The sequence below is a fragment of the Belonocnema kinseyi genome, chromosome 4, assembly GCF_010883055.1.
Source record: "Belonocnema kinseyi isolate 2016_QV_RU_SX_M_011 chromosome 4, B_treatae_v1, whole genome shotgun sequence".
In the NCBI taxonomy this organism is placed as follows: domain Eukaryota; kingdom Metazoa; phylum Arthropoda; class Insecta; order Hymenoptera; family Cynipidae; genus Belonocnema; species Belonocnema kinseyi.
Genome location: NC_046660.1, coordinates 81,289,859 through 81,303,450, shown reverse-complemented (window position 1 = coordinate 81,303,450; position 13,592 = coordinate 81,289,859). Strand labels below are relative to the sequence as shown.

Below are 13,592 nucleotides of genomic sequence, written 5' to 3'. Positions count from 1 at the left end.
TCCCTTCAGCAATCTTCATCAGCTATTCGAAGTTCGCCGTTACACTTTTCCTCCGGATAAAAAAATACAATTGCGAGCAGGAAAAGGTACCGTTAAGCCCATGCCCACCGAAGAGCAAAATGTTTTAACAACATCTACTGGTGACGTACTTGCGATATTGGAGCGTAATAATAAAAAGCTTCGTGTAATATTTACAAGAACTAATACTAAAAACGGGCAAAGATGAATATGTACAGCCGCGCGGTTGTCGAATTGAATCGACATGAAATGAAGGAAACTCCAGTAGGCACCAATTGCGTACTCCCAAATCATTTTATAATAGTAAATGTAAACGACATTTGTCCACACAATTAACCTAATTTAAAATAAAGTGTTACAAGTAGAGGATAATGACATAAGTTTGTAACTACACGGAAGAAGTTTTTAATTTAAAGAATTATGTATATTTAGTTAGCTAATATTATAGCTAAAAATGAAAGAATAAACTGATAAAATGACTTTGTGAAGAAGTTTCACTTTTTAACAAGTGGTTGATGGAATTTTCAATCAAGGAGAAGAATTTTCTACAACAAAAAAAGACGAACTAAGAACTTTTAAGTATAAGTGACAAATTGTTGAAGAATTCTTAACCAAATAGTTGTATTTTCAACCTATTGAACTTCACAAGGTGTTCGCCTAATTGAAAATTGATATTGGAAGTTTTGAATTCAAGCAAATAGTCCAGAAAATACTTAACACTATATGTCCAAAAAACATAGGCACCTCGATTTTTGTATAGATGTTCACGAAAATCTCATCAGAAAAATATTCTCAAAAAAATGACACAACATGCATGTTGCATGTTAAAGTTTTGACGGTACTGATACAAAGTTTCAAAATGTTCAGATGATTAGCGATTATTTCCTGCCGAATGAAAGGTGAAAAAGTACCATAATCATATTATCGTTTCCGAACACTCAACTTTGAATAGCTCTAAGTCACTGAAAATAAATTATGAAAATTATGAAAAATATATATATGTATATACAGTGAAACCTCGATAATTCGAACCTCTATAATTCGAATTTTCGATAATTCGAACTTTTCTTTTGGCCCCGGCTGATACCTGATGTTTCCCATATTAATATTTCTCGATAATTTAAAGTCCGTTAATTCGAATTTCTCGATAATTTGAAGAAAATTGTGTGCCTCGCCGTGATGATAACCTCTATAATTCGAAGTACAGCTGGTCAAACTTTTCACGTTTGATTATGATTTTTTTGGCATTATGATATTAATTGGGAAAACATTTTGACACTGCCCGCATCGATTTACTTCAAGAGAAATTCATAATACTATACGTTCTATGGGACGTATGATAAACGAATTATGTGCGTTTATACTCTTATGTTCAATAATTCGATTTTTCGATAATTCGAAGTTTTTTCGGTCCCGGAGCACTTCGAATTATCTAGGTTTTACTGTATTGCAGGGCTCGCCATTTCAAGCAGGTGCTGGCTACAACGACAAGTGTATGGCTGCCACCATTTTTTTCTTCGTTTTCCAGGAATCGAGCGAAGGGTTACGGTCACGGTAAATTACGTCTCGTCGTCGTTCACTCCGGGGGGTCTGAACCTTTTTACTTGAATTTCCAATACATTTAATTTCCAATTTCAATTTCATTTTTAGTTTAGAAAGCTAATAAAATTTACCTGCAAATTAAAGTAGTCATAAAAGTTTTAAAAAGGAGGAAAAATTTGGAAAATTTTGAATGAAAATTCATAAAAAATAAAGAAAAACGACTGGCGCCAAAATCTTTTTCTTCGTTTTTATCGTTCTACTTTATCTTGTACAAACTTTAATTAAAGATTAAAAAATAATTTATCTAAGTTGTTGGAAAGAATTTTTTGTTGGTTTTATGAAAAAGTTTGAATACTTGTAAATGAAGAGCGGATTGAAGCTACTGTGACGTTAGTTCAACTGTTTAATAGAAGCTTTCAAACTTCAAAGCTTCCATACAAACATTTTTATATATAGGCGATTTTAGAGTCTAAAAAATTCCAGTAGAGAGGCATTGAAATTCGAAACTACGATAAATTGAATATTTTAAATTAAAGCTTTCTAAAATTAGCCAAATCTAAACTTTTCTTTAATTCAAAAAGTACGATTTAACGTGAAAATTGATTAGAGCAAATTTTCTAAAATGAAAAATAAATTCACCTTTATTTTTACAGTTCAAAATAAAAAAATATTTCCATTTTTAAACTTAAAAATCAAATTATTTTAAAGATATTTTCAAAATACAAACTAATTTTGAATAGGAAATTTTTAATTCGAAAAATCTTCCAAAAAGTTCGATATTCCAAGCTCAGTTAAAATAAAATTTAATTGGAAAATTGAATCATTTCTTGAATGTTTAATGGTATCAATTTTTTAATTTTGAATTTACACGGTAAGTGCTAAATGCTGCACTTTTCCCTATTATAAGTTTAAATTTTGCAATTAAAATTGAAATGGTTGAATTTCAAAAAGTATAATTTACATTTTAAAAATTGTTAATTTCTCAACGATTATAAGTACTGAAAGTAATCGAAATTTTAAGGGTTTAGGTACAAAAAAGTGTTATTGATAAAACACTTGGCGACTATTTTTTTTAGATTTAGATGAATCTCGGAATTGCTTAAGTTTCAAGTTTCTTAAGTATAGATTTCTAAATTTTTAAAATATTTCCCTTGTAAAACTGCTTTTTATTTCGAACTTTATCTTAGAATCATTAAGTTTTGAAAATTTAGAACTGAAATTTTTTCCATTTTGAATGATAAGAATAAAGGTAAATTTATTTTTTTATTTTACAAACATGTGTCTGCTTAATTTTTATGTTAGATCGTAATTTTTTAATTTAATAAATATTTATATTTCTAAAAGTTCAGAAGCTTTTACTCTGAAATATTTGATTTAATTTTCCATTTTTTTAGTCAAATTTCAATCGTTTTGAATTAAAACTATTGAGTTCAGAAGTTTTCCATTTAAAATTATTGAATTTTAAATTCTTTTAATTAGAAGTAATACAATTTTCATCCATTTGAATTTTAAATAAATTGAACCATTTTTATTTTTCCGTCTTAACAATTAAATCATTTTTAATTGTAATTCTATAAATTTAAGAATTTTCATTTGCAAATCTTCAAAATTTCAGATTTTTCATTTTTACATATTAAAAATCAAACTTTTACAGAAAAAGTTCCAAACTACAGACCATTCAAATATACATCTTCAAAATTTAAGCATTTTTTAATCCAATATTTATTTATTAGATTTTAAAATTTTCCATGACAACTCTTCGAAATTGTAGATCATTGAGTCATGAATCTATTGAAATGTATGAATTCTTAATTTTTTAAACTCTCAATTAAAAAATCTTTAATTTTGATGATTTAATATCAAATTTTTTTCTTTTTAAAACAGTTAGAATTGAAAAGTTGACTCTTCATTTCCGAAATCATCCAAAGCATCAAAAGCTAACAATTTTAATTGATTAATCTTCAAAATTCAAGAGATTTCATTCGTACTTTTTCAAAATTTAAATTGTCAATCTTTTAAATTAAAGAGTTTTTTAATTTTGAGAGTTTATAATTACAAATTAGGTAAGTTTTTATTTTTAAAATTTAAAATCCTATAATTTTCACAATTTTTATTTGAAATTTCTTAAGTTTGGAATTTTTAGAATTGTTACTTAGTTTCAAAATTTCTTCTTTTTGGAAGTTTTAAAATTGAAAATTGCAATTAATACCACTAAAAACATTCGACTATCTGCATTCAAATGTTAATTTCTGTCTTTATTTCTAGTTCTTGCTTGCGTAAAGTCTTATATTAAAATAAAAGATGCAAGTTACTGAAAGTCAATTAAAATTAAATTTAAATTAAAGTTCAATTGACGGGGAGGTAGCTATTTTAATATTTATTTAAATCTATTATTATATATTATATTTAATAGCACTTTAAATTAAAACATTCATTTCATTTTGATAGTTACTCCTAATAATAACTATATACAATAAGAACAATAATAATTATTCTGTTTAAATTGTATTATGTACAAAAATTGTACTCACTGATTAAATTAAATTAAATTATATGAGAACAAAAATTAATTGAAATTGTTCCCGTGCACTAGGACGAAAATCGTTTACAATAAATATATATGGAGAAACAAATCTGCTTTAGAATACAAAATACTTATCACTGAAATCTCTCCTTCAAATTTTAATTACGAAAATTTATTTTTATTTTAATATGCTCACCTTCTATTTAAATTGAATTTTTATAGTTCAAGTAAACTAAAATTTGAATAGTAAAATTTGACAATTATCCATTTAAATTCCAAACCCGGTGCGGCGGGAGGTATAATGCCCGTGAAGGGCTAGGAACCAATCGAACGACAAGATTTATTAGGGCCTGTTTGAACTAGTCTTTTGACTGCCACTGGCTGCCAATTCAGCCAATGGCTGCCTTTTGGTGAGCCCTGCTGTATTGTAACCTGCGAGTTACAGGGTATAGCCTGAAAGTAGGCAACACGAGATTCTCCCTAGTAAATAACACGAAAACGTTGCATTCCTCGGGAGAATTCCTATTGCGCAAAGGATTTAGTGTACCCAATAAAATATCGTCTCCTGACTCCAATTTGTAGGCCCACAACTCCGAGAAGGATAATAAAGGTTGAGACTGGATTTAAACTCAACAACTCATTTATTCGAGTAAAGTAATACAGGTGTGCGGGAGCACACGTCAAACAATGTGATGACCAAGCCGGGAGTCTACCAACTGATGAGGGAACGCGCCGTCGCGCGCATGGAGAATAGTCATAAGGAGACCATAGACATATAAAGTCTAGACCAACAGTCTCTTTGATCCGCCGACGCTCCTGTTTAGAGAGAGAGAGAACGAGTCGAGCGAGGAGTGCCGTCCTCGCTCGACTCGTTCTCTCTCTCTCTCTAAACAGGAGCGTCGGCGGATCAAAGAGACTGTTGGCCTAGACTTTATATGTCTATGAAGGAGACCAAACTAGTGGAACTGACAATGAACACTTTTCTGTTGCTAGAAGTACGCACACACGCATGTGCAAAACCACACTTACGTATAGTACAAAACTTCCCGAGCGTGGCGTTCACTGTATAAAAGCGAAAGTTTCCAATAAGTGTGGTTTTAAGTGTATAGTGTACAAGACTTTCATTAAGTTGTATGTTTATTGTTTTTGTTACGACCGCGTCGAATATCTGTCGCACGCATAGTGTTGGTAAAAGTAATTTGACATTTCATAAACATACTACCTACCTCTTCCATGGCGAATAATTTTTTATTCCACAAACATTTCACAAAATCCTGTCTGATTATTAATAATTTATTTGTTCAAGCGACCTGTCAAAACAAAACAATGGAGGCGGCCATATTTTTTTAAAGTACGGTGGGCACGCCACGCTTTGAAAGTTTTGAACTATACGTAAGTGTGATTTTATACATTTGTGTGTGCGTACTTCTGGCAACGGAAAAGTGACCGTTTTTGGTGAAGTCCATGCATTATAGATTGGTTTCCATATATCTATTCTCCGTGGTCGCGCGGCAAACAGAAACGAGGCTCGCTTGGCCTGTGTTCAAGTTAGGTAGAGTGGAAACTTTACGTTCATTTGGTGCTTGGAATACTGCTAGGAATTCACCAGAAAGGAACTATGATTGTAACCATAGTGAATCCCTACAGTACTTCCCCCCCCCCCCCGAGTGATAACGATATAAGTAGCACACGCAAAACACGCACATCGTTAGAGATTGCTTTAAAAAGTACAGTAACGCAGTTTGCATAAAATCATTCATTCAGCGTATACTATAACTAGTCGATTTCAAATTACAATGTGTGTAGATACATGATTTATTGCCTAGAAAAGACTGCTATGATACAATTTCTTGGTCATGACATTGATTTTTAGAATGCGGACAAATTTATACAATTTTATAAAGACCAATGGTCGTAGTCAAAGTTGTCAAATTTTATATTGTACTTTTGTAAAACCAATTTGGCGATAGACAATGCTTACTACATTTTCTATATGGCATTGATGATACATAGTAAGTTCGATGAGTTTTCCTAATGCGGGTAATGTTAACCGTTCTGTGTAAAAATGTATGTATCAGGTTAAATAGTACCTAAGTAGCTAAATAAGTAGGTGATTTTATGACCATAACATTAATATGTAGTCCAAAGGCGACTGGCAGTCTTAGTTATGACCTCCAGGTTTCGATATACATTTAATACCTAAGAGGTCCCTAAATTTTACAACTAGCATGATCATATTGTACGCGTCGGTCGTTTGAAAAATTACTTATATGCGATATTTACAAATCTTTTGTCATTTATGCAGTAAAAATGACCTTCTTTGGGCGAGAATAGGTACGAATGACTGTATTGACATTGGTTGATTCAGATCCGCTACTATCGAGCTGAAGTAGATTGCCAATTTCCTCGCGTACGAAATATGCGGGTTTGATATTCTTGATAAAAATCTGGCAGGGAAAACCCTTCACTTTAATTTCGTAAACTCTGTCTAAGGTTCTGTTGAGTATTTTATGAGGATCGGTGTAGGATCGCTCGACAGATTTCCGGGCATTGACGCGAAGGAAAACATGAGAGCAGCTCTTGAGCTCTTTAAACACGAATACATTGCGCTTATACTTCTGAGCAACGGGTACCGGTTTTACCTTTCGCATGTATTCGCCGAACTCTTCCAGAAAAACATGCGGGTTCGGTGAGAAATCCTCAGGTAGTACGAACTCCCCGGGATTTCGAAGTGTGGTGCCGAATATGAATTCTGCCGGTGATGCCCCGGTTTCGGTGTCATTGGATCTAAGTCCTAATAACACGGTTGAAAACGAGCGAGACCAGTCGTGGTCTGCATGACACATGATGGCTGTCTTGAGAGTCCTGTGCCACCTTTCCATGATTCCATTGGAAGCCGGATGGTAGGCGTTGGTGCGAATGCGATTCATGCCAATTAGTTGCAGAAGGGTGCTGAATAGCTGTGATTCGAATTGACTGCCCTGTTCTGTAGTTAGTGTTTCGGGCGCTCCGTACCGAGATATCCATTGATCCACGAATGCTCTACAGATGGTTGATGCCTCGATGTTTTGGAGAGGAACAGCCTCAGGCCACCAAGAAAATCTGTCAATGATAGTGAGGCAGTATTTAAACCCGTGACTGTCTGGTAGGGGACCTACAATGTCCATGTGTACATGATGGAAGCGGCAGCCTGGCTCTGCAAATTTAGCTGGAAGGAGTCGATTGTGTCGAGACATGTTCGCCTGCTGACAATCATGACAAAACCTACACTAGGCGGTGATATCTCGGCTCATCGATGGCCAGACGTAACGCTTTCTTATCACACGATCGATCACTTTGACGCTCGGATGCGCAGGATCGTGGAAAATTTTGAAGATGCGCTTGCGGGAAGTTACAGGTACGAATGGACGTAGGGCTTCTCCGGTTAAGTCGCAGTATACAGTCGTGTGTTCCGGACCCCACTGGATTTTCCTGAAATTTAGCAAGCATTTTGGATCAGCGACGAGGTTCTTTAGTTCGTCAGCCGAAGCTTGAGCCTCAGCTAGCTCGATTAAGCTGAACTCGGTTGGCAAGTGAATGGCTTCGACTCGCGAAAGGGAGTTCGCCACGACATTCGACGTACCTGGCAGATATTCGATTGTAGTTGTCAACTGAGAAATAAATGACAGTTGCCTTTGTTGGCGCTGCGATGCCTTCTCCGTGCGTTGTGAAAAAGCAAATATCAGTGGTTTGTGGTCTGTAACGATCTTGAAGGTCTACCCTTCAAGAAAATACTTGAAGTAGCGGATAGTTTCATAGACTGCGGTTAATTCACGGTCGTATGCACTGTAGTTGCTTTGTGCGGGAGTGAATTTTCGAGAGAAAAAGGCCAGGGGCCTCCAACTTCCGTCAATCTTCTGCTCTAAGGCAGCTCCCATCCCGAAATCGGATGCATCCGTTACGAGGCGAGTTTCAGCGTCGTGAGACGGGTGCACCAAGAGAGACGCATTTTCTATGTCACGTTGAACTCTGACGAATGCAGTTTCGGAAATGGAATCCCATGGAATTTCACATTTGTCGTTTTTTTTTTGAGAAATTTACCATGCCGAGGAATCGTCGGAGTTCAACCACGGGTTTGGGCTGGGGGAACTCGGAAATCGGACGAACTTTCTCCGTGGTGGGCGAGCAACCGTGTTGGTTAATACGGTATCCCAAAAATTCTAGTTTCAATTTGCCGAACAGGCACTTGCTAGGATTGATGCGCAATACATAGTTTTTGAGACGTTGAAAGACTATCTTGAGATGCTCTTCATGCTCCTCGAGAGTTGAGGATGCCATCAGGATGTCATCAGTGCAGGCGAAAACGAAGCTAAGGTCTCCGAGGGCACTGTTGATGTACTTCTGGAATGATTGCCCCGCCTTGCGTAAGCCAAAAGTCATTGGGGTATACTCAAAGAGACCAGAGGCCAAAAGGCGTTATGACTGCAGTTTTAGGTATATCACTCGGAGCGATGGGTATCTGTTGATATACCATGTGCAGGTCCAGTTTTGAAAATATGGTCTTCCCGCACATCAAGGAGATGAAGTAATGCAAGTGTGGAACCGGATATTTATCCGGGATCGTTATTGCTTTTAGGCGACGGAAATCGCCACAAACGCGCCATTCGCCGGCCTTTTTCCTGACAAGATGGATTGGTGAAGTCCAAGAGCTGCTCGATGGCCTGCAGATGCCATCTTTTAGCATTTGTTTAAAGATTGCCTTTGCGGCAACGAGTTTGTCTTGGGACAGACGTCGTGCACGCTCGGCGAAGGGTGGGCCGTTCGTGAGGATGTGATGCTGCACACCGCCAACCAAAGATTTGTCGTATTGTGGAATGGATGTAATTTCCGGAAAGTCCGCCAAAATGCTATAGAACGAAGCAGAGCGATCTATTAGGCTTAGACCAAAAGATGGAGCGTGTTTGAGGAAGCCTTTTGATTTTTGCTCGATTACCGTGTCGACGAGTGACGACTCGTGTAGGAACGGAACCAACCGAAAATGAGCTAGAAAGTCTGCTCCGATGATTGCACTTGGTACCGCCGCTGTGCAGAAATTCCATGAGAATTCACGTCTCAGGTTTAAATTTAGACTTAGACGTCTCTCACCATAAGTTAGAACGTGGGTGTCATTAGCCGCGAAGAGAGTTAAGTTGCTCGGTTTTAACTTTAAAGTTTTTGAGTCGGCGGGGAGCAATGAAATATCTGATCGTGTGTCAATGAGGAAGATAATACTTAAACTGATGTCGCGAATATGGAGACGTTTAGAAATTGGGAAACCTGAATCGACCGTCTCAATGCGAGCAGGTTGAATCAGTTTTCGGTCCATGGAATAGTTTCCCACGTGCGAGACGATACGCACTTAGCGGCTCTTTTCGAACGTGAGGTGAGGCTAGCAATTGCTGCCGAAGTCAAGGCTAGAGCGCCGGAAGAGACCGCGGAGACACTCAGCTCGGAGGGTCTAGCTGCTTCGGAAATTCGGTCAGCAGTTTGAGCTAACGACTGCAAGTCGACTACAAGCCCACAGCCGGTTTAATAGGAGGGAGAGTTTCCCTTCAGAGATAACCTGGCCTCTGAGTAACTGACGCAGGCGAGCTTCTTTAGAAACGGCGAAGCTTGAGTTTAATCTCGTTTTAATTAGAGAGTACATGTTTTGAGGCTGGGGATCTGCGGTAACTATGTCTTTTATGTGTGCGATCAAATCCACGCTAAGATGCGCCAAGACAGTGTGTGCCTTGGTGGTTTCATCAGTAATTCTGGCTTGATGGAAAGATGCTTCCACAAACAACGAACCAGCATTCGGGGACATCCCTGAAAAATTGTGGGAATCTGGGAACGCGATACGAGTCCACTCGGTTTGTGTCTAGGGCCGGATGTTCGCGGGTTAGAGAATTCTTCGGGTGTTCATTTGTACCGCTAAGAGGCATGATGAAACCGGTTTGTGCAGCTCAAAAGTACGAGCAGGGTATAACTGTTGAAAAAAATTCTGAAGATGACCAGCAAGACTAACATACGTTAATGTCTCTGATCATTAATGAAATTTGAAGTCTGTTCGATTTGAGTAGGCCGAGAAATCCTCGAGCGGTCTCACTGGGAGGTGTAAATATGTGCTGGACGTGTCAGCACTAGCTGTATTTATGCGTCGAACGCGAGGACATCGGCAGAATGCTTTGGAAAAGTAAAACTTAAAAAAAAAAGAATTTCGATAAATACCAAAATATACGCTCTCTAAGAAGTAAACATAGTTGTTAAATGTCGCTTAAAATATAACAGAACATCTGCTCTCCGGTACAATAACACAAGACACAGAGAAAATTTCTCTGAATTGTAAATGGCCCGAAAAATGTGCAAAAGTGTTGCCAAGAAAAAGAAAAACTAAAAGAATCATTTAAAATTCTAAAGCAATTGATTTGGTTGAATCTAAGAAATAGACGAATTTTTAATATTGAAGATGTTTGAATTAACAAACGTTAACAATTTTAGATAGTGGTTAAAATTAAAGATAAAATTAGCAAACGTTTAAATTTGAAAAATCGTTACATTAAATTAAGTTTGGTTAAGAGGGAGGAAAAAAAATCTAAACGTATGAAATGGTTAAATTGATAAAATCACAAGGCTTGTGAAGTTACAAACAAAACAAAAATTAAATTTTTGAATTCGTAACTGGAAGATTATGACAAAGTTAAAAAAAATGGGAAAAAAAGAAAGAAAAGTTTTTATTTAATGTTTTGAAAATGATTAATTGAAGAAAATCTCTATTGGAATAAAGAAGGGGAATAGTTAAATTCTAAAAACTAGAATTCTTATACATAGTTAACGTTTAAAATTGTAAAAATAAGAAAAATCATTCGAATTGGAAAGTAAGGAGTTTCGGAAGGAAAGGACACGTGTATAATTGAGTGTTATATAGCTCTGTAGCGTGAAGCATCCACTCACATTCTCGCTCCAAAATAAAATGGCAACACTTCGACTCACTCGAGGGTTATTCGGCTCAATTAAAATTGCACGTTGTTGAAAAACATAATAGAAATGCTCGAGAATAGATTTCGAAACGAATTACGATGACATAATAGACATTGAATTGTCGCTAAGAACCAGGAAATTCAAAACAAAATATCGTTACGACCTTGACGCCGGAAAAGGTCGAGTTACCGCACTAACGATGACTGTTGTAAAGAGAACAATTTTAAATAATGAAAAGAGTATGTTAGATTTGTGTTTAAATTGATATGAAGTTTAAATTGGAGATGAAATGCACAAACGAAAACGGTGTCGCAATGATTTAATTACTATAAGCGTATCGCGATGATCTGTCAATTACTTAAAGCGTTGCAAGTATCGAAACACGTATCAAGAACAATGGCTCTGCGGAGCAACGTTACGTTTGGCACAGAAATGTTCAGAATGCAAAATATCACATGGAAAGAGAAAGGATAATAAACGAACTTGCAGGTTATACGTATGAATACTAGACCTAAGTTTGATGATCTGTTGTCCGTCCGTCGCAATTGCTTCAATTTTGGTAGCGTGGTTGGAACGTTATGACGCCATTATCCCTCCAAGATAGATTTCCATGGTCCAAAATAATAGTTTATATATATTTCCAATAAGAGTGTGTAATAATGAGCGTCCAAAATAGAAAAATTCCTGAGCTGATAGCGGATGGGAAAAGTGACAGTTGTGGCCCGGCCTGGCCAGACTTGACGAAAGATTTTCCAAGACGCCGGTTGAGACAGCATGGCGTGAATTTCTTACAAAGTCGAGAGATAGAAAAGGCTCGAAGTCGGGGTCACCACTGTGGGGATTTAGCGTACCCAATAAAATATTATCTCCTGACTCCAATTTATAGTCCCACAACTCTGAGAATGATAATAAAGGTTGAGACTGGATTTAAACTCAACAACTCATTTATTCGATTAAAGTAATACAGGTGTACGGGAGGATACGTCAAACAATGTGGTCGCGCCGTCGCGCGGCAAATCGAAACGAGGCCCGCTTGAACTGTGTTCAAGTGAGGTAGAGTGGAAACTCTACGTTCGTTTGGTGCTTGGAATACTGCTAGGAATTCAACAGAAAGGATCTATGATTGTAACCATAGTGAATCCCTACAATGCGTCCTATAAAAGGGCCTGCAAAACAAAAAGGCAGGGTTGTAAAACTCGCGGGCGAACCGCGAGGGTCTTAGACTAACTATTAAGAGTAACTAGAAGATTCTATCTTCTAGTTCAGTTCCAGACACTTAGCCGAAACGGTGAGCACTTTGGAAGAATTTAAACTTGGTTTAGATTTTCTCCAAGTTAGTCACAGAGGAAAGATCTTAGCGATTCGCATTAGAGTGCTCAACTTTCGCAACGTTCGCCACCGAACGCGTCCTCGGGTTGCGGATAGAGGGTCCCTGTACTAAGGATTTCTGTTGAATATGGTTACAAAAATAAATAGGCAGTCGCGGACAATTATCCAGGGGTGGTGCCAAAGGAATTACCCCCCAAGCGGAGGTGTGAAAACCGTGCCGAAAGCTGAATGGCACCTGGGTGAGGTGTCTAGAACGGTGACTCTGGGATACCAGGCGACCTCTCAGAGTAAGCAGCCCTATCCTTGCATGCGGGGCTCTACAAGGATGGACGAACCCCTTTCCCTAGCTTCTCGTGGGAACAACAATGACAACACCAAACATAGTTGTAGTAAGTCCGGTTCAAAACAACAGAACGCAAAGGGCTCCCGACAATGGGTCGGCCAACAATGCCGACCAATCTAGATCTGGGGGAGCCAATGAAAATGGATTCAATGCGATGGATCGGCGGGATCTCGTGACCTTTGGGTGGACGGAGCGACTGAATCACGGCTTGCTAGACTGTTACGATGCGAGTGTGGCCCGTGAACGGGGTTACATGGCACGGCTGCATGCTCTGTGGTGCGAGAAACACCCGGAGCTATCGCACTTTTCGCAGCAACGTCTCGAAACCATGCTGAACTACTCCGTAAAAGGGGCTATGTAAGCGGAACGCCTACTCTACCACAGCTAGAACAAGCCGTCAACAAAGAAAGAGAGGCGACACTAAGACCAACCGCGGGCAGGCATCCAATAGATGAAGAGCGATGCTTTACAACCCGGAGAAACATCAACACCAAGTTTTCGCTCAAGCCTAAAGATCTGGCTGAAATGGATGACGAGCTTCGTGGACATTTTTCCGGTGAATCCGACCTCTGGGCTATCAATTATGTATAATGCAGCGAGAGCTTTGGCCGATGCGAACCGTAAAACAAAATCAACGGCTGATCATAAGACCAAAAGACGAATGCATCAACTTGCCATAAAGATAGGCTGGGTAAGACAGTACGCGTCCCGCATCCAATGTGTGATTGACTACATTACATCTGGCAGAAATTTTATCGCCAAGGTTCGAAAGTTCGCGCGCGAACTCCGGACCCGTTATCACACACTTAACAAGTCAAAGCTGCTGACCATCAGGCAACATATTGTTGAGAGAATACG

General features: G+C 37.9%; 2 protein-coding genes across 2 annotated transcripts; both read right to left on the bottom strand.

The window, feature by feature from the left end:
- Nucleotides 1–6,381: 6,381 nt before the first annotated feature.
- Nucleotides 6,382–7,320, bottom strand: LOC117170973 (uncharacterized protein K02A2.6-like). The gene has a single exon (XM_033358016.1). The coding sequence runs from the start codon at nucleotides 7,318–7,320 to the stop codon at nucleotides 6,382–6,384; it is 939 nt and encodes a 312-aa protein (XP_033213907.1).
- Nucleotides 7,321–8,513: 1,193 nt separating this feature from the next.
- On the bottom strand, nucleotides 8,514–9,428 carry LOC117170972. Its single transcript, XM_033358015.1, has one exon. It carries the CDS (start codon nucleotides 9,426–9,428, stop codon nucleotides 8,514–8,516), a length of 915 nt encoding a protein of 304 aa, XP_033213906.1.
- Nucleotides 9,429–13,592: the final 4,164 nt, after the last annotated feature.

Coding starts and splice junctions, on each gene's coding strand:
- LOC117170973 (XM_033358016.1), bottom strand. CDS start 7,320: ATGTCTCGACACAATCGACTCCTTCCAGCTAAATTTGCAGAGCCAGGC.
- LOC117170972 (XM_033358015.1), bottom strand. CDS start 9,428: ATGGACCGAAAACTGATTCAACCTGCTCGCATTGAGACGGTCGATTCA.